The sequence below is a fragment of the Polypterus senegalus genome, chromosome 13 (assembly GCF_016835505.1).
Source record: "Polypterus senegalus isolate Bchr_013 chromosome 13, ASM1683550v1, whole genome shotgun sequence".
Lineage (NCBI taxonomy): Eukaryota > Metazoa > Chordata > Cladistia > Polypteriformes > Polypteridae > Polypterus > Polypterus senegalus.
In genome coordinates, this window is record NC_053166.1 from 51441665 (window position 1) to 51468826 (window position 27162).

General features: G+C 36.5%; 1 protein-coding gene across 5 annotated transcripts in view; it reads right to left on the reverse strand.

The window, feature by feature from the left end:
• Positions 1-9699: 9699 nt before the first annotated feature.
• jakmip2 (janus kinase and microtubule interacting protein 2) overlaps positions 9700-27162 on the reverse strand; it is a 74600-nt gene continuing 57137 nt past the window's right edge. For all 5 annotated transcript variants that reach the window (XM_039775355.1, XM_039775353.1, XM_039775357.1 and 2 more), the window contains exons 19-22: positions 25089-25292; positions 18789-18854; positions 18041-18115; positions 9700-10756 (exon numbers count right to left, since the gene is read on the reverse strand). In XM_039775355.1, the coding sequence (XP_039631289.1) occupies positions 18065-18115; positions 18789-18854; positions 25089-25292 (321 nt within the window). In that variant the 3' untranslated portion in view covers positions 9700-10756; positions 18041-18064. The remainder of the gene's footprint in view (positions 10757-18040; positions 18116-18788; positions 18855-25088; positions 25293-27162) is intronic.

Below are 27162 nucleotides of genomic sequence, written 5' to 3' on the forward strand. Positions count from 1 at the left end.
GTGACCATAAATGTATTGAATTATTACTGTGCCATTAAGGTTATTCAGTTATGAAAGGTACGAGAACATATATTTTATGTATAAAGTATACTCAGTATATATATATATATATATATACATATACACATATACACATATGCATACATACAGTACATATATATATATATATACACATATACATACATATATATATATATATATATATATATATATATATATATATATACACAGTATATATACTGCTCAAAAGAATTAAAGGAACACCTTTTAATCAGAGTATAGCATAAAGTCAATGAAACTTATGGGATATTAATCTGGTCAGTTAAGTAGCAGAGGGGTTGTTAATCAGTTTCAGCTGCTGTGGTGTTAATGAAATTAACAACAGATGCACTAGAGGGCAACAATGAGATGACCCCAAAACAGGAATGGTTTAACAGGTGGAGGCCACTGACATTTTTCCCTCCTCATCTTTTCTGACTGTTTCTTCACTAGTTTTGCATTTGGCTACAGTCAGTGTCACTACTGGTAGCATGAGGCGATACCTGGACCCTACAGAGGTTGCACAGGTAGTCCAACTTCTCCAGGATGGCACATCAATACGTGTCATTGCCAGAAGGTTTGCTGTGTCTCCCTGCACAGTCTCAAGGGCATGGAGGAGATTCTAGGAGACAAGCAGTTACTCTAGGAGAGCTGGAGAGGGCCATAGAAGGTCCATAACCCATCAGCAGGACCAGTATCTGCTCCTTTGGGCAAGGAGGAACAGGATGAGCACTGCCAGAGCCCTACAAAATGACCTCCAGCAGGCCACTGGTGTGAATGTCTCTGACCAAACAACCAGAAAGACTTCATGAGGGTGACCCAAGGGCCCCATGTCCTCTAATGGGCCCTGAGCTCACTGCCCAGCAGCATGCAGCTCGATTGGCATTCGCCATAGAATACCAGAATTGGCAGATGCACCACTGGTGCCCTGTGCTTTTACAGATGAGAGCAGGTTCACCCTGAGCACGTGACAGAAGTGAAAGGGTCTGGAGAAGCCATGGAGAACATTATGCTGCCTGTAACATCATTCAGCATGAGCAGTTTGGTGGTGGGTTAATGATTGTCTGGGGAGGCATATCCATGGAGGGTCACACAGACCGCTACAGGCTTGACAAAGGCACCTTGGCTGCCATTAGGTATCAGGATGAAATCCTTGGACCCATTGTCAGACCCTATGCTGGTACAGTGGCTCCTGGTGCATGACAATTCCTGGCCTCATGTGGTGAGAGTATGCAGGCAGTTCCTGGAGGATGAAGGAATTGATACCATTGACTGGCCACCACACTTTCCTGACCTAAATCCAATAGAACACCTCTGGGACATTATGTTTTGGTCCATCCAATGCCACCAGGTTGCACCTCAGACTGTCCAGGAGCTCAGTGATGCCCTGGTCCAGATCTGGGAGGAGATCCCCCACAACACCATTTGTCATCTCATTAGAAGCATGCACCGATGTTGTCAGGCATGTATACAAGAACACAGGGGCCATACAAAGTGCTGCGTATAATTTTGAGTTGCTGCAATTAAATTTTGGCAAAATGGACTAGCCTGCCACATAATTTTTTCACTCTGATTTTTGGGGCGTCTTTGAATTCAGGGCTCTGTAGGTTGATCATTTTCATTTCCATCAAACGATGTGGCATCCTTTCGTTTCTAACACATTACTAAGTCTATATCAGTATAGATATCCAGGAGGATTTCTTTTTCCCATTGAGATCTGATGTGTTTTCAATGTGTTCCTTTAATTTTTTTGAGCAGTTTATATATGTATATATACATTTTTTATTGTAGGTAGATCATTTTGACCTGGTCATTTTAAAAATAGCTCGCAAGCCAAAAAAATGTGGACACCCCTGGTCTAGGACTACTGTGTCTGAAAATAAACCTGATCCACTTCTCCAGTGCTCATTCGTCACCAGTCACACTTTCATTCACTGTAGGATTTGCACAGGTATCACATTTCACTTGAGTTGTTGAATGTTCTTTGCAGACAATGTCATTGCAAGAAGAAAACCTCATTGTTGTCATACATACATACTGTAAGTACCCATGCGGTGCACCAAATGCATCATGTGGATCTTGCAACTGTGCTTGTAGTGAATCAAGCCGAGGATAGATGGCAAATGCTGCTTGTAGGTTCAAGTAAATGGATGCTGGACAAAAATAAATGAGATTGGTGTACAAAATACACCGGCATGGGTAGTTAAGGGTTAATAAAAAATAAGGTGGCACAAACCTATGAATTGGCACACGTATAATAAACCGTTTTGTATTTTTTTTCTAAAGAAATTTCTGTCTGTGTCTCTCTATCTTCTCACTCTGGTTACTCATTTACGATTACTGGTGGCCATATACCAAAGTAAGTGCAAGATGCTGTTGCCCAGGCCATCACAATACCGTCAGTCATTCTAAATAAACCTGCTCATGAAGCAGGGAACGATCTGATTTTTAAAAACGACATTTACAACTCACCCATATATTGCTCACCTGTCACAATCCTTTTTTTTTCTTGTAAGTCACTTTCAAGACATAATATTATGTTATTATCCAATTCAGAGTCATGGATGGTCCAAAAGCTCTCTGAACAGCATCAGGCATAAGACAGACACCAGACGTGAATGAGCCGCCACTCCGTCACAACAATAAGGGCCGATTTAGAATCGAAAAATTAACTAAACTTGCACGGCTTTACGGTGGATGACTGGATTACATGGAGAAAAATCAATATACACATAGGGAGAACATGCAAACTTGATACAGGCAATAGTGGAGCACAGGATTCGAACTTGGAATGAGTAGTGCTAACCTTCTGGCATTTGAAAGAAAAAGCAAAATCTACAGACTGGAAAAGGAAGCACTGCAACATTGCTGGATATGGCAAAACATTATTATCACTTTGACAACCTTTGCATGTTGGATCAAAACAATTTGAGGAATGGAAGTTTACAGGAGTTAGAAGCTGAGCTGACTAACCTCAACTTAAAAGCACATGACAAAGGCCCCCCATTTATTTTGCAAATCTAGAGAGCCTTTTGTAGTAGATAAGGTACAAGGATCAAGCTAAATTGTTTTTGTCCTTCTCAGACTACTGGGTAGACAGAAAGGATTGTGACCTGGGCATGGTGGAGGGCTTGTGTGCCTCAGTAATAATTACGAGTTTTGTTGTCTGGAGATATGCACTCATGATAGGGTCATTGATGGAAAACTAGCATAAGGTGAGAGGTCAGAAAAACACCAGTCCATAGATAAGCCTCATGTTAGTTCCAAGGTGACACCTTATTTTTGCTCTACCAATTTTTTTTCAAGTTAATTTAGTTTTTGCACAGATTTGACATTGTTGAAGAGAATCTTGGATATTCTCTGCTAAGTGTTATTGCTGCTGTAATTTTAGATTTCTAGATCTTCCTTACTTACATGCTTTATCCTTTTCCTTTGTACCTTGTGTTGGGGTCTTGAACCAATGACTATATTGTTGCTCATTATTTTCCAGGATCTTCACTTGTTCCATTGTCATTCCCCTCTCTCTGACTGCTTCTTCAATGTCTTCTTCTCTTACCCTTCTAGGTCTTCCCTTCTGTCTTTTTCCTTCACCCTTCGTTTCAAACACTTTTTTGGAGTACCTTGTTTCACTCATCCTTATTACTGTATATACCCATACCACTGTTGCTGCTTTACTTCTACGGTTTCCACGAGTGGTTGCCTTTCCATTTCTTCACAAATTCTTTTATTTTTCATCAGTTGTCTTTTGTGTTACCTTACACTCGTACCAAATACTTCAATTTGACTGTTGCTGTTTTAGATCTTTGTTTATTCAGCATTGCCCAAGATTGTGCAGCGTATAATATTGTTTGTATAAATACGGTTTTGTATAGATTTGTTTGTTTGCAGTTTGCAGATCATAAGCCCCAAAATTTAAATGATTATAGCTTCACTGTTTTATTGACTAATTACTTAAAATCACTTGATTAAGGACTATTTAAATTAGGTCATAAAGCAATATAAATTTAACACAATACAAAAAGCTAATATGCAAAATACCACACAAAAGACAAGGCCATGTAATAAAGAAGGGTCAAGGTACAAATATACTATAATGAAGAACAGGCCACACAATACAAAAGTCAAAATGCCAAATATGCCCAGGAATACAGAATGAAAAAATACAAAAAAGGCCTGGCAAAACTGAGTGCCAAAATACAAAATGTGCCAAACAATACAAAAGGCCAAGAAATATAAAATCAAAGAATTCCAAAATAAATTGTAGCTAATTTTATGCTGACCATATTCAGCCTTATTGTTCCATTAAACTACACAAGTTGTCTTCTTTGGTCGACTGTTTGAAGAAGGTCAATAATTGGCTACTGCCAACTACTTAAATACTCAGAAAATTGAGGTTTTAATCCTTGCCCCTCCTGTTCTGCATCTGGCAGTTTCTCAAGTTTCTCCACCTCTTCTCATGCATCCTTATGTAATTTAGGTGTCATATTTGATCAATCGTTGAGTTCTGAAGCACATGGCAGGTGTCTCAGTCATTGCTGTTTTTTCATTTAAGAAAAGTATCCAAGTTGAGATTCCTTTTTACCAGGACTGGGATAGAAATGCTTATCCATGCTTTCATCTCATTCCGTTTGGATTATTGCAATTCCGTGTTTACCTGTCTAAGTGAAGCTGGTTTGTCTCGTCTTCAAACTGTCCAAAATGCAGCTCCCAGGCTTCTAACACATTCACACAAATGGACCCACATTTGGCACATTTGGCACACTCTTCATTGGATCCCAGTGAAATTTAGGATCCAGTTCAAAATTCTGGCACTTACTTACAGATCTCTGCATGGTCAAACTCCCAAATGCATTACAAACCTCCTTCAACATTACACGCCGGGCAGTGCTTTTAGCTCTGCTCATTTAGATCTCTGTTGAGTTCCTCATACCAGATTAAAGAAACATGGGGATTGTGCATTTCAAGCAAGTGCTTTAAGGTTATGGAACAGTCTTGCACTGTCGCTGGGATTAGCAGAATCTACTTAACACACGTCTGTTCAGACAGGCATTTGGATAGTCTTGCTTTGGATTCTGTTTTTTGATACTTCATTTCATTCTATGTTTTATGTTTTGATATTCTATGTTCGTTATATTTTTGATATTTCATTTTATTCTATGTGTTATTGTTCAGGGCATTATTGTTCAGACTTTTGTCTATGATAGATACACTATAAATACATTTTTGCCTACTTACCTACTTAATACAATCCAATTTGTTAGTCAAAAGAGAAAAAAGGCCCAATGACAAAAAGAACAAAATAATTTCTAAAACGTGGAGCCAGCATAAACCCTTAAGTAGGCCACCTCAGTCACCTGCACATCTGTCTTATCTGGAGGACCTTCAAAAGGATCAAAAGGAAGAAACAAGAGAGCACACAATTAAACAAAGAAGATATTCAATGAAGAATTATTAAATGCTGACAGAGACAATTAACATAAGCAATGTCATTCATAAAAACAACAAAAACATGTAAACACGCAACTACTGAAATAAATTAGGCCAAGGACGGAGCACCAGTAAAACCATGAGAACTGCTGTGTTGAGGGCATCACTGTATCATGTCACAGGCACCATTTTCTACAAAAATTCATACATTGCATTAAAGATATACAGGTAAAATCAGGACAAGTATTTGAAGAAAAATGCAATCTGTTGTTTAGAAAAAGAAAAAAGGCCTTCCCTTATTTAAGAATTTAAAAAATGTATTGTTGAAACAAAGTAATGGTGTCTGACATCAACTACAGCCTCACCGACAAGTACGATTGTTCCGTTGTGTAGATGATATGGTTGGAAGTTTTTCAGTTACAATACAAAAATCAGTACTGACTGCTAGCTTGTTCAGTATTCGAGACACTTGGCTTCTGTAAACTATGAATTTAGTTTTATTTTTATGCACCTGATATGAAGATCAAGACAATAAGAATACGATACCATGATGTCATCTGTCAAAACAATTTTTACGATTCATCTCAGAAGGCAGAGGTGCTAGTCTGCCTTTTCAGTCTGGCAAAAGTGCTGCGGGTCCCTTCCAGGAGGACAATTATTTGTAACCCAGGGAATCTGTTTCTGCAGTCAAATGATCAGTCAATAAAAAACATTACTTGCCAATCCAAGCCCAACGTATCCAGACAAGTACGTGACAATTCAAAGTTTTATTTGGTTTTCTGGGCAATAATATAGCTGTGGTTAGCTGATAAGCAAAGCTTTTGGGAATGTAGGTTGAGGCATTGTCTGGACCAACTGGTTTGGGAGTTTTTGCCCTTTACCTGAAGTCGTGTGAACTTAGGTCTTGAGTTTGCAAAAAGATTCTATGAAGGCTTTTTATTTGTGAGTAAAATGGATATAAAACTGTTCAGCTCATCTGGAAGTGAAGTACCAGTGCTAAGTGCTTTTCTTATACTTTCCTTACACTTGGACAGCATGATGAGGCAGTGGACAGTGTTCATGCCTAACAGATCCAGCTTCAGGGTTTAAATGCAGTGTATGGGCACCACCTACTTGTATGTTCTTCTTGTGTGTAAGGTCATTTTTTCAGCATAACATTCCCTAAAATGTGGCCATTAAGTCAACTTATACTCTGTCCAATGTGGTTTACCCCTCACCCCTTGCTCACAAGATCAGCTTTGGCCCCCCAAGACTCTAAATTGGACTAGTAGGCTTGACATCTTACCTTTACACTTGGTGTCGGTATGCAGGCAATGAAATGTAAAAACTGGTTCATTAAGCTGTATTTTTAGTTTGCCATTGTATTACTTGTCTTCTCAGGTTAATAAGTAATTTTATCACATACAATTTAGAATTCATCATGCTAGAATACAGATGTCCATTTTTACATAAATGCAAAAGTCAATATAATGGATCTAAGAATGTTTGGATTCAATAGGGTCTTCCTGGTTGGCACACAACAGACCACACAGTTCTTGCTGCAGAACTAATTCTGCATACCCACTAAAATCAGCGGGGAAGCCTTTGAATGCGTACAATAAAGATCGTTCAAGGCAGTTCACAAGTCGTTACTAAGCAACATCTGACCAACACTATCTTTTCTATGGTAGCCATTATGTTCTTTAACTTTTTATAAACAGGAAGCAGGAGAACAGAGGTGTTGTCAGACTTACCAAAGTACGGACATGCCATGGAGTGGTACACCCCTTCATTAGTGAAACAGAAGTAATCCATGATGTTATTTCCTCTGGTAGGAAAAAAGATTTTCTAAAACTGCTATGGTGAACCCTGCATTTAAAATGCAGCAGTTTTAATACTCCTTTATGATGAAGTCAGCGTCTGTTTTCACTTTTACTTATGACACTTTGAAGTTGTTCTGAGGTGCTTCACTGTTAGCAGTGAGATTATGTATATGGCTATCATAATATTGGAGGAGACCACTTAGCTTAGAGCAGAGTCACAATTAAGCCAGGAAAATAGACATCAAGACTTGGAGAGGACTTTCATATCCATGAACCAAACTTCACTGGCAAAAAAGTATACATCTCAGTCTTTACCTGTGAAGATGAATCAGCAATTCAATTCACACAATCTACTGTACTATGTATGCAGCAGATTGACAGAAACTGTTGGGGTCAGCCATGTTTTACTGAGGCAATGCATGCCAAATTCTCATATTACAGCAGGGAGGTAATATGCATTATAACTCTTCAGGCTTTTTAATCTAGAAGGCCTTCTAGAAGGACATGTACAAGGCAGCAGTAGTCAACTTACAAGCTGTCGGAGATTCAGAAGTATAGTATGACACCTCTCTTCCTGGAAACGAAGAGATATGCTTTTTTGGAGAACACATTCTACAAATTTGCTTTCTTCTTAATAAGGTGTGTGGTCACATATCAAAAATCTGGTAGTGAATGGCAGTTGTATGTGATCACTGTCATTGAATGTAAATGCTTCTGGATAAATCAGTGCAATAAATCATAATAAGTGACCGTTTTTGGTTTTCATTGCTCAATCCTCAATGCTTACATTGATTTGATGATTATTGTTGCATTAGTACAGATTAAATGTTACTTCAAGTACAAGCAATACAGTAATCCCTCCTCAATCGCGGGGGTTGCTTTCCAGAACCCCCCGCAATAGATGAAAATCCGCGTTAGTAGAAACCATATGTTTGTATGGTTATTTTTAAATATTTTAAGCCCTTATAAACTCTCCCACACTGTTAACATTATTAGAGCCCTCTAGACATGAAATAACACCCTTTAGTCAAAAGTTGAAACTGTGGTCCATGACAAGACAGAGATGACAGTTCTTTCTCACAATTAAAAGAATGCAAACATATCTTCTCTTCAAAGGAGCGCTGTCAGGAGCAGAGAATGTCTGAGAGAGAGAGCGAGATAAAAGCAAGCAATCAAAAAATCAATATTTGCTTTTAAGTATGCCGAAGCATCGCGATAAAGCGGCATTTTGTAGAGGAGCGTCCGTATCCACTAGGCAAACAGCCCTTCTGCTCACACCCCCTCCGTCAGGCGCAGAGAATGTCAGAGAGAGAGTGAGAGAGACAGAGAAAAGCAAACAATGAAGCACTGCGCGGGAAGCATATCGTATATCATTGAGGAATTTTTGTAAATATGTAATACATGCTCTGATTGGGTAGCTTCTAAGCCACCCGCCAATAGCGTCCCTTGTATGAAATCAACTGGGCAAACAAACTGAGGAAGCATGTACCATAGATTAAAAGACCCATTGTCTGCAGAAATCCGCGAACCAGCGAAAAATCCGTGATGTATATTTAGATATGCTTACATTTAAAATCCGCGATACGAGTGAAGTTCGAAGCGATATAGCGAGGGATTACTGTAGTAATAAGTGTATACAGGGATATCCTCATCTCCTAAAATCAAGACAAATAAAATAATAAAATAAACATAGTAGTTAAATCCATGTTGGACAGAAAACTTCTGAATGTTTAAAGCAGTGACTAAGAAGATCAGTTTTACACAATTCTGTTCTTATACAGCAGCAATGAATATACATACCTATACCTTTTTCAAAGTTTTTCAACCTGAAGAAAAACTAAAATATGTTAAATAACAAGCAGCACATCATACCAACAACTGGGGTGTTCACATTTTCAATGATGAGCCATGTTAACAGCTTCACTCTCTTTCAACTCAGGTCAGTTCTTTGAAGGCTACACAGATGTAAAACTGGAGAGCAAAATGAAGTTCAAACGGTCTTGAGTTGATGGTAATGACCCATATGGCTGTCAATGGTCTTCTGAGGTACTTGAGCAAAATAACTGGTGAACTGTTGCTAGATAATCATCTGTAAATATACATATGCAGGCAGAGAAAGAGAGGGAGGCTTCCCACATTAAACATTCATCTAAATCAAATTAATTCTTTTATGATGACCACCATGTATTGTCTGGCACCATTCTGTACAAAAACTGCTTTCATTGCAGAGTACACGCTAATTCAGGCCAAAGGCTTCCGGCCTTAATTGCACCAGTAAACTGCATAATTTATTAAAAAATGAAAACTGAGTACTTCAGATTTTTAGAATTGTTTGGGTGGTGTGCTAAATAATATATGTTGCAATACCTCACTGAAGGCACTCTTCAGACAACAATCTCATGATAACACCACTGAAAAAACAACTCAGAAATATTGTTTATTAGTTTTTTTAAGAGTTCAAATTGATAAACCACCCTCTGGTAAATACCAATTCATTCTTCTAAACCAAATTGCAATGCTCCTGAATTCATCTTGCAAAAAAATGGTAGCAATTATTTGCAGCTGTCACCACAATGGATATATACACATATTAATTTACAAGTAATAAAAATTTCATATCATTGTTCAAGCTGCAAAAGGATTAAGAGGAAAAAAAATCTGAGGTTAGGTATAACTGTATAACTATTAACAGTAAAATTAGGGAAAATAAAACTGAGTGCTATAAACAGCACATCACAATCTTGTACATATACACATCTATTTGGGCAAAGGTTTAGATAAAAGTTGTACAGTTATGGGATGAATGGAAATCTTCAAAAATGCATCATTCTTATCATGCTTTGATTTCTGTGTTCCTTTCTGCGTGTTAATAGACAAAGTCGTCACAACTGGAGATCCTACCGTGCGGTTCATGCCTCATAGTGACCTCCATAGGTCAGTGGCATCTCTCACACTGTTGCTTTGTCAAGATTTCTGTTTCTACTGAAGTGTGTTGGAAATCACCTTGGTCACAGTTCCTGAGACATGTAATCCCTGCATATAAAGACTTTTTACAGCCCAGGTGATCTGCGGGTTTATTGACCTTGCAGTCTCTGGAAGAAATAATCATGTCTTCATTTTTCTGCTGTTCCTCTAGGAATGCTGTAATGGGATGCACAGAGTGGAAACCTGCACAGCAGGGATAAGATCCTCTTCCTGACTTTGGTTTATTATCAGTCTATTACTTTATTCTTCAAAAATGAGAGTGCTTTTACCTAATTTTGCCATAAGAGAATGTTCACAGGACTTATTTAGCAAGTTAAGTTTATTGCAGCATATACTGTAAATTCAGATTGGATTTTATAGAAACAGTCAAGAAACCAATCTTGTAAATGGCTTATAGAAAATATGCAAGAGATTTGCAATCAGAATTGCTGTAAACAAATGTCCATTCTCTATTCATCAGAAACTGTGAGTTTTCCACACATTTTCCATACCTGCCATAACATCTGAAAAAAAGGAAAAAGGGCCGTGGTAATTCAACATTATTTAAAAAAGATTACTTCAAATGCAAAAGTGCAAAGTTTTCATTTTGTAAAGCAAAACTATTAACCTGAAAAAACAAGAAACTAATGAGTATGTATTGAGCGTCCCATACAGTTCAAAATGATTAATTAAAAGTAAGGAGCACTGACACCTTAAATAGCAGTAAATGAGAATGTGTACTTAATCATACCGCTAAATAATACAATAAGTTTGCATAGTAAATAAAATATACACTACAGTATAATAAGAACTTAAGAAATTTTACGAATGACAGAAGACCATCAATGTTGTTTAACTAGCTAACAAATTACTTGTCCCCATATTGCAGCCAGATAAATTTTAAAGCCTGTTACATATCTGCCTAAAACCATTTGATTCGGTAGCTTGTTCCTGATTTCCACAACTCTCAGTGTGAATAAGTGTTTCCTAGTTTTCTCCTTGAATTTCCACTTATATTTTCCAGTATGTGATTCTCTATTTAAAGAAGTCCATTGAATCAATTTTATTGATTCTTTGGAGATTGTTTGTAGAATTGGATCAAGCTTACAATATAGATTTCTAAATTCATCACTCAAGTGATATAATTTCCTTACCATGAAGTATTAGAAATTTTCCCTTAGTCCAGAGAGTTTGATTGATTTTCTGAAAACCAGAAAGAGCTCTTATTGTGTGATTTGGTACTGTTGTATTTTTTTTGCTTTAGGTTTTATATTTTGGATTCAAAAATGTAGTCTTGTATTTTTATCTTTGCCCTGTTCTTCAAATTATGACCCTCGTTTTATAGCTTAGTCTCTGGCTCTAGCATAAGGTACTGTCTCTAGGTCTGGTATGGATATGTTCACCTAAGGTTTTGCACTGTTTCTGCACTATTTTTTCTTTTCCTGGTGTTACTTAGTAACACTTAGTATTTTGTTTAGTTTTTTGGATTTGAGGTTAAGGCTATGACTCTTCAGGCCAAAGCTTGCTTTTTGCTGAGTAGGGATTAGGCTGCCTAGGGTAAGGCAAAATCCAGTCTTCCAGATGGGTCCAGATTACAATTAGGTGTAGGTCTGGCTTTTTGTATAAGGTTTCTGGAGGCTTTGCCCCCTTTATGTGCTTTGTTGTGGCAGGATTACACAACAAATAACTGTTGTGCACTGAAGAGAAAAGTAAAATGTCTGGGAAAATAGGTGGAAAAACATCGAGATTCTTATCCTTAAGAAGTGCAAAATTGTTGATAGCTTTAGACTTGGCTGTGGTTGAGGAAGACTGACCAAACCAGGGTTTAATACACAGTTAAAACATCTAACCATTTACATTTCTGACTGTGTATACTGAACATTAAAAAAGAATACCTATAAATGACTTATCACCTCAGTTAGGTTTATCAGAAATACAGTAGTCTAGTTTCATTTAGTTTTTCTACTACTAAAACATGCAATCAATTAGAAATCACCTCTGAGGTCACACAATGGTCACAAAATTAATTGCTTTATGAACCAGTAGTCCTGCTTCTGTTATTTTAAGGGCAACACTAGAATAAAATACTAATACATGCCCAACTCATCCTTTTTCCAGCCTTGTTTGATCTTTAATATTTAAATAATTCTGTAAATATCTGACTTCAGTCATTGCAGCTAATAGGTTTGTCGGATAAGGCCGTTTTTTCATTTCATCTTTCTTAACACAGATATATGATACTATTTTTCATTGTACTGTAGGTTGTCAGTGTTTTCAGAAATTTTTATTTTGATCTGTTTGCATTTGACTGTGGAAATGTTTCACACATTCAACTATGCAATATTTTACAATAAATAAATGAATAGAAAAGAAACAAGTGAATGACAGTTGCCCCACCATAATCCCTGATAAAATAAGTGTAAAAGAATGAATGAAATATGGTCTGAATAACACATGGAGGTACAACTTTGAGATTCATTTTGTGCTGTATTAAGTGACCTGTTTTTTGATGAATTACTATTTGTGATTGTAACTGAGACTGTCAGCAGAGAACTACGAGAATACACCAAGAGATACTGAAAGGCAATAAAGGATAGTGCAACCTTACAGCCATATGACAAAATTAACAGTTTAGGACATCTTTGAGCAGCAGTTCAAGTTTAGAGCTTGCATCTTCAACTCTAACCTCAATCTCTGAGAAAGTCTTTCATTTCAGAAAGTGAAAAATCTCGGTGACAGTTAAGATTACATCTTGTCTGAAGAAGGGTCCTTGGTTGCCTTGAAAACGTACATATTGTAATCTGTTCAGTTAGCCAATAAAAGGTGTCATTTTGCTTGACTTCACATTACAGTTAATTGTAAAAGCTTCTTTTCTGTTACTCTTTTCATTATTGTCAGCTACTTAAGGTCAGCTCCATATGATTTTGGACAATGACGCAATTTACATAATTTTGGCTCAGTACACCACCACAACAGATTTGAAATAAAGCAAGCAATGTGTGATTGAAGTGTAGACTTTCAGATTTAATTGAGGTTTAACAAAAATATTGTACGAGCTGTTTAGAAAAGACAGATTTTTTGTGCATGGTCTCCCTATTTTCAGGGGGCCTGAAGTATTTGGACAAACTAACATAATCATAAATATAATGATCATTTTCAATATTTGATTGAAAATTTTTTACAGTGAATGACTGCCTGAAGTCTGGACCCATGGCCATCTCCAAGTGCTAGGTTTCCTCCTTGGTGGTAATTCACCTGTCCTTTAATGCAGCTGTCTTCAACTGCTGCTTGTTCGTTGGACTTTCTGCCATCAGTTTTGTCTTCAGCAAGGGAAATGCATGTCCAATTGGGTTGAGGTCAGTTGATTGACTTGGCCATTGAAGATTATTCCTCTTACTTTGCATTGAAGAGCACTTGGTTTGCTTTTGCAGTATGTTTTGGCACATTGTCCATCTGTAATGTTAAGCATTGTCCTATCAGTTTGGCAGTATTTGGCTGAATCTGAACAGATAGCATATCCCTATAATTCTACTACTTTTGGCAGCAGTCATATCATAAACACTAAACACTAGTTACTGACCTCCATTCACAGCCATGCATGATCAACCCATAAAACTGAATCCACCATGTTTCACAGATGATATGGTATTCATCAGATCATGAGCCATTTCTTCTTTTCTCCACATTCTTCTCTTTCCAGCATTTTAGTATATATTGATCTTAGTTTCCTTTGTCCAAGAAAATTTTTCCAGAACTGGACAGGCTTTTAAAAAATGTTTTTTGACAAAATCAAATCTGTCCTTCCTGTGTTTGAGGTTTACCAGTGGTCTGTAGCTTGTGGTAAACCCTCTGTCTTTACTTTCATGAAGTTGTCTCTTGATTGTAGACTTTGGCAATGATAAGTCTACCTACCAGAGAATGTTCTTGGTTTGTCTAAATGTTGTGAAGGGATTCTTCTTCACAAAAGAAAAGAATTCTGCAATCATCCAGAGCAGTTGTCTTCTGTGGTTGCTGAGTTCACCAGTGTGTTCCTTCTTTTTAAGAAGATACCAAATGGTTAATTTGACTACTTCTTATATTTCTGTTATTGCTGTAAAGGGTTTATTTTGTTTTCTCAGTCTAATAATGGCCAATTTTTTACTTGTATGGACAGCTCTTTGGACCTCATATTGAGAGTTCACAGTGACAGCTTCCAAATGTAAATTTCACACTTGGAATTTTTGTTTTTTACACCATTTTTGAGCAAACACTTGAGATGGCTGTGCATGAAAATCCCAGGAGATGAGCAGTTGCAGAAATACTTTAACCAGTCTGTCTGTCACCAACAACCATGCCACTGTTGAAATCAGGAAGATACATTTTTTCCCCCTTTCTGGTGTTTAATAAGAACATTAACTGAAGTTCCTAACCTTTATCTACATGATTTTGTGCACTACGCTGCTGCCTTATGCTTAGATGATTAGATAAATGCATGGATAGGCAGGTGTACAGGTGCTCCTAATAATTTTTTGTAAAAAGTCTCCTACAAAAATCCTATTAGACATATAAATGCATATGTATGCAAAGAGCACATTACACGTTTTAAAAATAAATAAAACCTGCTTTAAAAATAAACATAACCTGTGGCAAGGGAAAAACCTTTTTGTAGCATCAGATTATACATTGGCATTCGATGGCATCAACAGATGAATGGTAAATGTGAACGATATATTGTCGCAGGTGCTGTATGTGTTCCTGTTCAGCGTTATGACAATAGTGTAGGAGTCAATGAAAGCTTGAAACAAATGGTAGTCGTATTCATGAAGATATGAACTACAATATACGCATTTGAAATAAATGGTGTGCCACACTTTAAAAAGGACTTCCATTAAGAGAACAGATAACGAAGAGCCCCTGGAGATGCGGATTTCAGTACTCAATACACCTGAATCAACATATCTGACTAACAACATCAGTAAATACACAGATGAGGCTGCATAGCACCCATGTTCTGACTGAACATCAAAGCACATAACTAAAAAAATGTATCATTACTGTCTAATAGGAAATGCAAATATGCCATGAAAAAATAGCAGCAAGCTCCTGAATAGAAACCAGCAATTTTAGCTCTTTATTTTCTCTCAGTGCCAAGTCTTATGTTCAGTATCTTTGCTCTCTCTCTCTGATACTGCAGCAATAGTTTAAAACAAACAGACTGGAGGAATTTCGCTGTGGGTGTTTTAGTAAGAAACCCTGTGGGATTAGGCTTAATAGTGCAGGATTTCACCATTTTTCACTACAAACATTTTAATGGGTTGTCCTCAGATGTGTTTTCTAATTTTGACTACCCCCATGGTAACTCTAAGTGTGAATGGAAGAGCTCCATTCAGGAAACATCCACAGATACAAACTGGGATAAATGTCAAGCAATGCTGCAACCTGTCACACACGAGTGAGTAGGAGGCAGCCTACGGGCTCGACAGAGTGTGGAAAAACATAAGACAGGGTTACAGGACAGCACATTAATGCCTTTCTCTTTTCCTCGCCAGGAAACAAGAAGACCCGAAACCCGACAAACCGCAACCCGACACGCCGAAGAAAGTAACAAACCTTGCACTTACACATCAACCTACCATCCACCCACGATGACAACATTTCCGACTCCCCTGGGTAACTACTGTTCTCTATCTCCAGTGTGACTTTTGCTATGCTCACGACTGGTACTTCATTGCTGACTTTTGGCCTGAGTACTGTACACTATACGGGGACTGTACCCCAACTCTTAACACTGGCTTCTGTCTCTTATTCTAGTTCACAAACCCAAAAGTGGGTTTCAACCCAGTAGTTGAGAAACTGCCTTAAAAGATGGTTGTTGCCTTACAAAAACTTTTAATTGTCCTCCAAGACACAAATATTACTGACTATACCTTTGAATTTGCACAATGAGACTATGAAATATGCTTATATGAAGAGATTTTAAAAAAATAAAGGAAAAATTACAATTTAATGTTATGGGTAATGACATGAACAGAAATAGCATTCCTATTGCACAGCTACGGAAGAAAACTATGTGCATCGTGCAGAGAAGCATTACAAAAAATCCATCACTGGCCTTGCATTTACTGTAACTTTAAAGGTCATTTGCATTGTCTGCATCAAGAGTTTCTGATAAAGATTATTGTATTTAGTATCTGGAAAAAAATATGTTCATAGGTGCATATGCCATCTATGTTACTTTTTCCAGTAAAGTATATTGGGCAATCCAAAACATGAGAAAATATATTAAGATTCCTAAATGCTGCCATCTCCTGCTCCATCTTGGACAAGCCTGCTATCCTACTGATAGCACTGGGCTATTATATCATCACTTACATGTACAGTATGCTCAGTTTAGTTATTTAGCAATGATATTTAAATAAACGTTTCTCCCTCTTGATGGTAAATATTTTCTTTTCATGTCACTGTGTTGCAGACCTCTGAATTTTTTTTAACACCACTGTGTTTTTGCCTAGCCTTACTGACTTTGTTTTACCAACTGCTATTGTACAGACAGTGTCACAATTGTCTACCTGCTGACCATCTTCAAATAGCAAGCAGACTTGGATTTGAATCCAAGAATCTGCAGCAATGAAGCAGCAGTTCCAAGTACTGCACCACAATAGCAGTCTTGTGATGTGCAGTAATATTTTAATGTTTCAGTTTAACACTCAGTTATTTAAAGTTTTTAAGAGTCTCTAATTTTTATGTATACAGAAGAGGAAAAAACTAGCAAGAGATTATGTTAGGACAATAATACAGTCATGAGCATCAAGAGGACAAGGATCTGGGGTGTATATGGAGCTTCAAAAGGGGGAAAAAGATCAAATGCAGAGCTGAGAGAAAGGCCTAGTGTGGTTGCGACACATCATCAATTGAAGAGTAGTAAGCTATGGTGGTATCTACATGCAGAGAGAAATGAAGAAAATGCCTAGATTAACAGAATGATGGGACACAACAATAATGGATTTGAGCCTCAAGGATGCCTAAGACACACGAATGTATAAAAAGGGAACATTTGCATAGGCACCAATAACTTACTGCCCATAGCATCTTTCAGCTGCTTCCACTACTGAGGCATTGGACAGGATTAATTTAGATTTATGTTTAAGTACAATGTAGAAATATCATTGTTTCTGAATATGGAACTTCTTAAGGACAATCCATGACTTGGCTGTTTCTTCCCATCCCAATACTCCAGGTATTTCCATTATTCCCACATTAGGACTGAAATAACCCAAAAGTACTACAGAGTCAGTAGATGGTACTCTTTTATACAACAAAATCAATGTCTCCTAAAAACTGGGAATATTGTTGGCAGGTGGAAGAAAACTTGGATAGGCCCTTAAGTAGTGTCCTAAGTATTAATTTGGGCAAGTTCCGTCTCTGTAATTGCACTATGATTACAAAACCCCATAGTTCTCTCAGGATCACGAGAGCACTGGATGTTGTGAGGTTATTTCAGCTAAAGGGACCCCATTAATGCTGCGCGGGCAGATAATGATCAAATGTGAAAGACTTGTTAACCAAATTTTCATCTCGCCTCTCTAGTCTAATATTTTGATTCCTATTTTTGCGAGCAAGACAGTGCATTTTTAAGTAAAATAATCTACACTGGCTGTACAGTTGAGCAAGAATTGCATAGGAAATAGAACTGATTATAGACATATTCAAAGTATTTATAACATTTACTTCTTTAATTTAAAAGTGGAAAATAACTAATTGTATTGACTTAAAGGTCATGCTTAGTTATTCATTTATCTCTTGATTTATTTTTCCAAAAATATGCTTACCTCAAGTAGGTTTCTCCACTAACATCAAGGCCAAAGGATAAAGGCAAGAGAAAAGAATAAGAAAAGAAATAGAAACTGCAGAGAAAAGAAGAAAAATGTTGAAAAAAGAGAATCAAAGGAAGAACTAAAGCAGATTATTAGAATGGAAATGCTGAATAATATATGAAATACACTGGGATGCACTTGTAGATACCATCTTTTATGAATTATTAATACAATGCTTCCTCCATGTAAATTACAGGTCAGTATGATGTATAACCCTTGATAGGCTTCAGTGATATGTGGCAAAAGATTTGATTAACATGAAAAAAACATTCAACTAAGGATGAAATATTTATTCCTAATATAGAGTAAAATCAATCAATTTTCAGTCAAGAATCAAATAATTTTTAATAGAAGAAAGCAATCTGTTTGGATTTTGCAACAGTGTTAACAACCATGATGTGAATGTGCTAATATATTTGTTGCTCTCATATATACAGTATGCAGTTTTATCCACAAAGTGCAAGGTGGCACAGCTAAAAACTAAGTGGCAGGTACTTGTACTAACAATTGTTAAAATATTTTTTTAGACAGATATCTAAACATAAAAGTACACAAATGGCAGTCTGGTAGTGCCATGTAAAAATTAATATAGAAAAACCTGAAGGGTATTTGTTGTTTAATTAACATATCATTTTGTTATGTTTTTTATTAAACAAGAAACGGAATGTCATCATTATATTTTTAAGAAGAAAAATGCTTTTACCTTTTCCTCCAGGTCCTTGATTTGTCTCTTCTGAATGTCAGTTTTATCCTCCAGATCTCGAATTCTCTACAGAAGAAAAAGTATTTAATAAGAAAGGATACTATTAATTTATAACCCTGACATGAACATTTTATGAGAAGAATATTTGAGATATATAAACCGGCAATGCAAATACTTTGTTTTATTATTAGGACATTAAGCCTAATAAACTAGTTAAAATTTTAAAAGTCTGCAATCAGCACTGCGTAACTGGATGTGACAGCAAACACTGAGATTTTTCAGACTATGCATTTGTATATCATGTTTTAAATATCACTTGCTGTCATCAATGAAAATGAACACCCAATGATAAAAATGTATAGGATGATTTTTGAATTGGATGGTGGATGATATGTGTATTAAAATTGGATAGATTTGTTAAGTCTTTCTTGTCGTTGCTCTCATCTAATGTCAATATACAAGGAGTTTTTAAAATTTGTCAACATATTTTAAGGAAAAAAACAAACCTGCAATTAAAATAATACAAAAATCAAAACCAGAAATTTTCCCTGCTCAAGTGCAAGTAATTTGCAAGGTTTTTCCTTTACCAAGTAAAACGCAGATGCTGTGAGATAGCAACCTGCCATTATTTATATCACTTATGAATCCTGCCTGGCTCACAAAACTCAAAAAGAGGCTTTGCCACCAAAACCTGACATCAAGGCTTCGAATTACACCTGATAACAAAGCAAGTCTTACCCCAAACTCAAAACACATGCTTTTCAGCCAACAAGGGTCAACATAGGATTAAATGCTTCAAAACTCAAAAAGAACCACGAAGAAGGACAGAGCAAGCAATAAAGACCTGGTTTACAATTAAAAAAAAGAATATTCCCTTATATGTATCAAGACGTAGAAGGGATGAAAAAGACAAACCAAATGGCAAACTAAAAGTCAATCAAATCCAATCTGTGATCCAGTAAATTACAATACAAAAACCAAGTAGTTAAATCAAAACCAGACTCTTAAAAAGAGTACCTTCATAAAGAAAATTCAAAATTCAACATTGCGATAAACAACAGAAGTTTCACTAATGTCACCACAGCCAATTTATGTTCTGTTATTCCTTTAAATAGGCCTGGGGGTGGTACCACAACTGGGATGATGGAGGACTTTGCCTCCTTGCACTCAACATTTACAAGACATATACTGTACATGACAAAAAACATAAAAACTCACATAAATAACTGACACAATATTAACATAATAACATTTTATACAGTGACATAAAATAATTAATAAACAAAAGATCCATAAGATAACACACACATATATTCAATAACAAAATAATTTGTATTGTACAACAAAATAACATCATAGCCCATATCATCATAGAGCATAAAAGCTCTAAAATGGCAGCACAATTAAGAACAACCACACAAGTCAGTATTGTCCATTGACAAACAAATACACTCAACCTGAAGCTGCTAGCAGAACTCCATATTTACCACAGTATGCAGTGTGAAGTTACCAAAATATATCCAAGACGTAATACCACTGAAGTTTATGTTTTTATGTTAGACATGTATTCAGAAAAAAGTAATTTGTTTATTTTCACTGAAAAAATATAGTTTGTATTTTTTCTGTAACAAAAAAATATATTTTGATTTTTTTGCCTAAATTTGAACAATTCATTAATGAATTAATTCACCTCTAACTATGTACAGTTTGTATTAATCCCTTTATTTATAATTTGTGTAATTTAAGATGTTGAAAATTAGAGGATAATGAGCAGAAACCTGCATTTTCTGAGATGCAATTGGAATGGTCTTGGGGTCAGCACCGACCAAACTATACATTGAAGATTCCAAAACTCGAAGTAACACACATTTAATAAAGGCATAAAATCTAATCAACATTTCTTTGTAATTGGAGTATAGTTGCTGTGACTACTCATTTGAACATTTTGAAATTTAAAAGCTCAAAACACAAGCTTTAGATTAAACACAAAACTGAAAAATGTTTTTCTTTCAAAGTCGTGAATGAGTATGCCAAATGTTGTGTACTTCTGAGAAGTGGTTTGGCTGTTGTAGGTATCGGTTTTAAAAACTCTGAACTTTAAAAGCTCCAAGCTGAATAGCTGGAATGCACCCAAACCTAATCAGCTCTTAAGACTAATGAGTGTAAGTTGTCTGCAAAATTTCATAAGAATATTTCTATTTGTTCTTGAGTTACAGTGTCCACAAAATTTTTACCACAGGCCAAGAAACACATGGACACAAATCTTTAAAAAAATACTCAATGATATATTTAAGGGCTATGAAAACTATTTTTTTCATTAAAAGCCCAAAGTTGATTTTTTTCATGAAAACAATACTTATTCCATATATGCAATATGAAGAAATATCATGTTGAAACAAAAATAAACACAATAAATTCAGTAACAATACATTCCTGACAAAGGATGATCCAAGAACCTCCCGTTTAAGTTACAAGTGCTGACTGGTGCTTGGGTCTCCAGTATCTAAACTACTGCTGTCAGCAGATGTGTTCCACTGGTTTTTACTTAATTTATACCAATGCTGCAGTACTCGTGGGTCTTTCAAGGAAGACAGCATGAAATAAAAGAACTAAATACTTTACCAGCCCTGTGTTTGCCACTGCAGAAAGTATACAATCATACTTTGTTTGAAAAGTAAAATAAATGAATATTCTAAAAATATAAGTATCGTAGGATGGGGCAGGCCTTAAGATTTTCTTCAGTAAGTATTACCATAGAATTTTCTATTTCAAACAGCTCGTTATTGGCCTCATTGCTAGCTGGACCTCATTCTATAGCCCTCGAAAATTTCAACCCAGGTTTGACTATATTTAAGTGAATGCAGTATTTGTAATATGAAATATTTAAATCTCAGCCGTTTAAGGAAAGTGAGATAGTCCAGACTGAATTTCCTGTTACCTTCAAATAAGTACTACTAGAATTTACTCTTTAGGTAGGATTTTTTCTTTTTTTATAAAATCAACATGTAGTTTATAAACAAAAGTTGTTTTAATTAACTTTTTTTATATACAGTATACTTTTCAATTATTTAACTTTTACTTTTTTATATAACGCACAAAATGCTGATGGGAAAGATTTCCAGTCAGGTTAATAATTTTGCTCCTTTCATCAAATATATTGCTTGCAAAAAATGTTGAACAATTTTTGTTTACTCTAAACTTTTTTGCATGTGAGGTAATCATGTATTCAAATCACCATATTACAGAGAAGCTGTTCTGTGACTCTTATTCACATGTTATGGGAAATTCAGGGTGAGATGGACTGATACATTATTATAATAGGGACATGTAATAATTAATATATATATGTATATACTGTACATAGTCATACAACATAAAAGAAAGCAGGCTAAAAATTGATTAATTAAAACTAAGTACACCAGTTAGTACTGCAATAATAAAATGTTGTAGTAACTATTTGCAGCTTCAAATGAGGATGGCACAGATGTCACCAGAGTCCTACAGTATATTTGAATCCCAGCCTGGTCAATGTATATATGGAGTTTGCACTTTTGCCCCGTCTCTACTTGGATATTCCCTTGATAACCCTGTTTTCTTACTACATTTCAATGATATGAAATTTCTCTGACTGCTGCCTGTGAAGAGGAAATAAGTTCAGTATGTCTGCGTTTGTAATCCCAATACAGGACTGCGGGGAGCTAGAGCCTGTCCTGGCACCACCAGCAAAAGGCCGGACCCAGCTGTGGATGGGATGCAAGTCCTGGTCAATTTTAAATGGCCAATCAGCCTATTATGCATGATGACTTATGCAAAAGCATGTAAGACTAAATAATAAACCATGCCTGTAAATGTAAACATTATTTTTGCCAAACCTAATTTATACAAAGTATATTTATTTTACTTACTGTAAATAAACAACTAATAGGTTCTTTTGTTTGCCAATTCAGTCTTAAAAGTCAGTAAAAACTGTTTGCAAAATCTTAAAATGCATTAAGTCTGTTAATATGTTATGGCTTATTCAGGACTGGTTCCTGCCTCTTCTAAACAAAATGATTGCAATTCCATAAATTGCTCTAAATGTGTTTAGGATGTGGAGAGATGAATGATTACTTCAGCTTTAAAAAATATGCACCTCAACTATCACTGCAGCTCACTTTTGAAAACATGGCATAGTTTATTTTGCAAGTCTATTTACTCCAATAAAGTGGCACTTGAGGCAAAAAACCTTATTTCGGAAGCATGGGTACGAAAGTGCATAGCAGGTACCACTTATGTACACTGACACGTAATCGGTCAGGTCAGTCTAGAGTTACCGTAACTAGACAACCTGCACACACACAGGCCAATCATGCTAATTCAACACAGACTATGTTGGCAATCCAACCAGGGTCACTATAAACTACCCACATAAAATTAAATGTATTTTTTATATGTAGGTTTCTGGATGTGCATTCATTATACACTGTTGCTATAAACACACACATGGACAATATCTCTGGCAATGTGCAAATAATGCATCATGTATTTATGAGATAATGTATTACTTAAAAAAAAAATAACACAATACACTTATATAATAAAGTGAAGCATTTACCAAATAATGCAATTATATTTTTTATAGTATGGTATAAATATGCTTTCACAGATTGCAATAAACAAAACAAATATTTTCAACCATTGTCAGTTCAGTAGCATTTATGAATATGTAGATTACACATGCATGCTACTTTCATAGTTTACTAGTATAATTAAGAAAACAATCCTTTGATGGATTGAGATTTAAACAACAAACAATGCAAAACAAAAGATACAATTAGTACTGTATCACGTCTTCAAACAATACTAAAAATATGCAGTATATAGGGACACTGGAAAAAACAGCCGCATTCTGTAATTTAAATTGTTGGTTCAGAATTTCTCCTGTACCACACACTAGCTGCATTTCTCATGGGCTTTGTCTGACTGCAGCAGATACTACACTTTACAGAACAGGTTTCTCTATTCTTTTCTTATATGTGGCTTTCACGCAGTATAAAGAGAGACTTCATTCAGGTGCATCCCCATCTCAAGTTGCATTTCAACTCTTAATAAAAATTAGCATGCTGCTGTCAGTAACTGGTAGGTAACACCATTTACTAACAACCCTCCAACTAAATACACAAGAGTTAGTACTGGCTCTCTAGCCCCATCTACTGGTAGAAGGCATTTTGCAATTAGTAAAAGAAGTGAGCGATATTTGCTATGTCATGATATATTTATATGAGCCAAACAGTAATACTGTTAATATTTTTAAATGTGGCTTGCTAAAAAATTTGCAAGCTAGAAAATAAATTAGTTCCTTTTAATCACAATACAATAATATAAAGTCTGATCTTGGTTTACTTAAAGAAAATGTGTGTAGTTATCACAGATACTATTCTTATAAATATCACTTAACAAGGTGAAGAAAAAATAATTTTTAACTAAAGCTACACAAGCATGCTTTGCTTCAATAGGAGCACTTCTGATGTCAGAACTTCATGTCCCAGTTCCTCCCTGCATGGAGTTTGCAGGTTCTCCATGTGTTTGTGTGGGTTTCCTCCCACTGTCCAAAGACATGCAAATTAGGTGTACTAGTGATGCTAAATTGCTGTTTATGTGTGTATGTGTTCACCCTGCCTTGAACTGGTTACCCGTATGTGGTTTGTTCTTGTGCAATATACTGGCTGGGTAGCTGGTAGGCTCCAGTACTCCCCATGACACTTCCTTGGATTAGGTGGGTTAGAAAATGACAAGACATGACTCTGTAGGGCACAGGAAAGTTGATGTATGCATTTCACTTCAAGTAATCTTAATCTGCCCAGTGTCATAGCTATTTTAGCATTGCACACACAGTGCTTCACAGCACCTCTTCTGCATCATGCTAGTCAGAACAAGGTGGTTTGGCTTTTGTTAGCAGAATGTGTACCTAAGTGTGATGTAACTCATCTACATGGGCTAACTGAAAGCATTCTCCATAGCTAATTTATCTTATATTTCTTTGTACTAGGTTAAGATTTCAGCATTCAGCCAACAGCAGAGCACTCCATGATTACCATACTGGTTAGGAACCTATAGTATGCCTGCATCTGCCATGTTAGCAACGGAATAACTACAACTGATGACTGAATTAAGATGGTTATAAAAAAGCATTACTAGGTTGAAACGATATCCTAAAGTTGACACAGTTAAATGACATTAACCTTTATCTAAGATTTTTACAGTAATATGTTCCACCCACTATAAAAACAGTCATAAAACAATTTCCTGTACTTTACTTGCCTGGTGAGCCTGCTGCAGCAGTTCCATTCTTTCTTGCAGTATCTGGCAGTCATACTCCCTGCTCTTCCTCAGCATCTGCCGTCTCAACTTTTCCACTGATGTACGTAATTCATCTTTTTGCTTTTCATTCAGTGACTCTCCACATTTTATCACACTGTCCTGCTGTAAGGCATTGTACAATGTAGCCTCCAACTCTTGAATTTGCTATAAAAATACATGCACGGAAAATTATAAATAGTTCATAAACTTCAATGATTTAAATGTGCTGAAAGCTTCTGATTATAAACAGCACATTCTTAGATAATTTCCTGTTTTCACAGATATTAACCTTCTCCAGCAATACCAACTTTCCAAACCCACATGTTGAAAGAATTGTGATGTTTCATATCAAGTCAATTCTTCAGATAAAGACTGAACACTTGTAAATCTCACAAACTGGCACTTTGTTAAACATGTACATATTTTTACGCCAAATAATAATTGATAAAAACATATAATAAAAGCTACATGTCAACCCTAATATCTCTGAAGTAATGTTCAAGTACGCCATAATAGTGGTAGGTAGGTGCTGTACTATTCTAAAATACACCTATATACACCTATATACAGTGCATCCGGAAAGTATTCACAGCACATCACTTTTTCCACATTTTGTTATGTTACAGCCTTATTCCAAAATGGATTAAATTCATTTTTTTCCTCAGAATTCTACACACAACACCCCATAATGACAACGTGAAAAAAGTTTACTTGAGGTTTTGCACATTTATTAAAAATAAAAAAACTGAGAAATCACATGTACATAAATATTCACAGTCTTTGCTCAATACTTTGTCGATGTACCTTTGGCAGCAATTACAGCCTCAAGTCTTTTTGAATATGATGCCACAAGATTGGCACACCTATCCTTGGCCAGTTTCGCCCATTCCTCTTTGCAGCACCTCTCAAGCTTCAATAGGTTGGATGTGAAGTGTCGGTGCACAGCCATTTTAAGATCTCTCCAGAGATGTTCAATTGGATTCAAGTCTGGGCTCTGGCTGCGCCACTCAAGGACACAGAGTTGTCCTGAAGCCACTCCTTTGATATCTTGGCTGTGTGCTTAGAGTTGTTGTCCTGCTGAAAGATGAACCATCACCCCAGTCTGAGGTCAAGAGCGCTCTGGAGCAGGTTTTCATACAGGATGTCTCTGTACATTGCTGCAGTCATCTTTCCCTTTATCCTGACTAGTCTCCCAGTTCCTGACGCTGATATTCGCCTGGTGATGAGAGATGCCTGGTTTCCTCCAAATGTGATGCCAGGCATTCACACCAAAGAGTTCAATCTTTGTCTCATCAGACCAGAGAATTTTGTTTCTCATGGTCTGAGAGTCCTTCAGGTGCCTTTTGGCAAACTCCAGGCGGGCTGCCATGTGCCTTTTACTAAGGAGTGGCTTCCGTCTGCCCACTCTACCATACAGGCCTGATTGGTGGATTACTGCTCTGACAGAGTGACCATCGGGTTCTTGGTCATCTCTCTGACTAAGGCCCTTCTCCCACGATCGCTCAGTTTAGATGGCCGGCCAGCTCTAGGAAGAGTCCTGGTGGTTTCAAACTTCTTCCACTTACGGATGATGGAGGCCACTGTGCTCATTGGGACCTTCAAAGCAGCAGAAATTTTTCTGTAACCTTCCCCAGATTTGTGCCTCGAGACAATCCTGTCTCGGAGGTCTACAGACAATTTCTTTGACTTCATGCTTGGTTTGTGCTCTGACATGAACTGTCAACTGTGGGACCTTATATAGACAGGTGTGTGCCTTTCCAAATCATGTTCAATCAACTGAATTTACCACAGGTGGACTCAAATTAAGCTGCAGAAACACCTCAAGGATGATCAGAGGAAACAGGATGCACCTGAGCTTACTTTTGAGCTTCATGACAAAGACTGTGAATACTTATGTACATGTGATTTCTCAGTTTTTTTATTTTTAATAAATTTGCAAAAATCTCAAGAAAACTTTTTTTCACGTTGTCATTATGGGGTGTTGTGTGTAGAATTCTGAGGAAAAAAATGAATTTAATCCATTTTGGAATAAGGC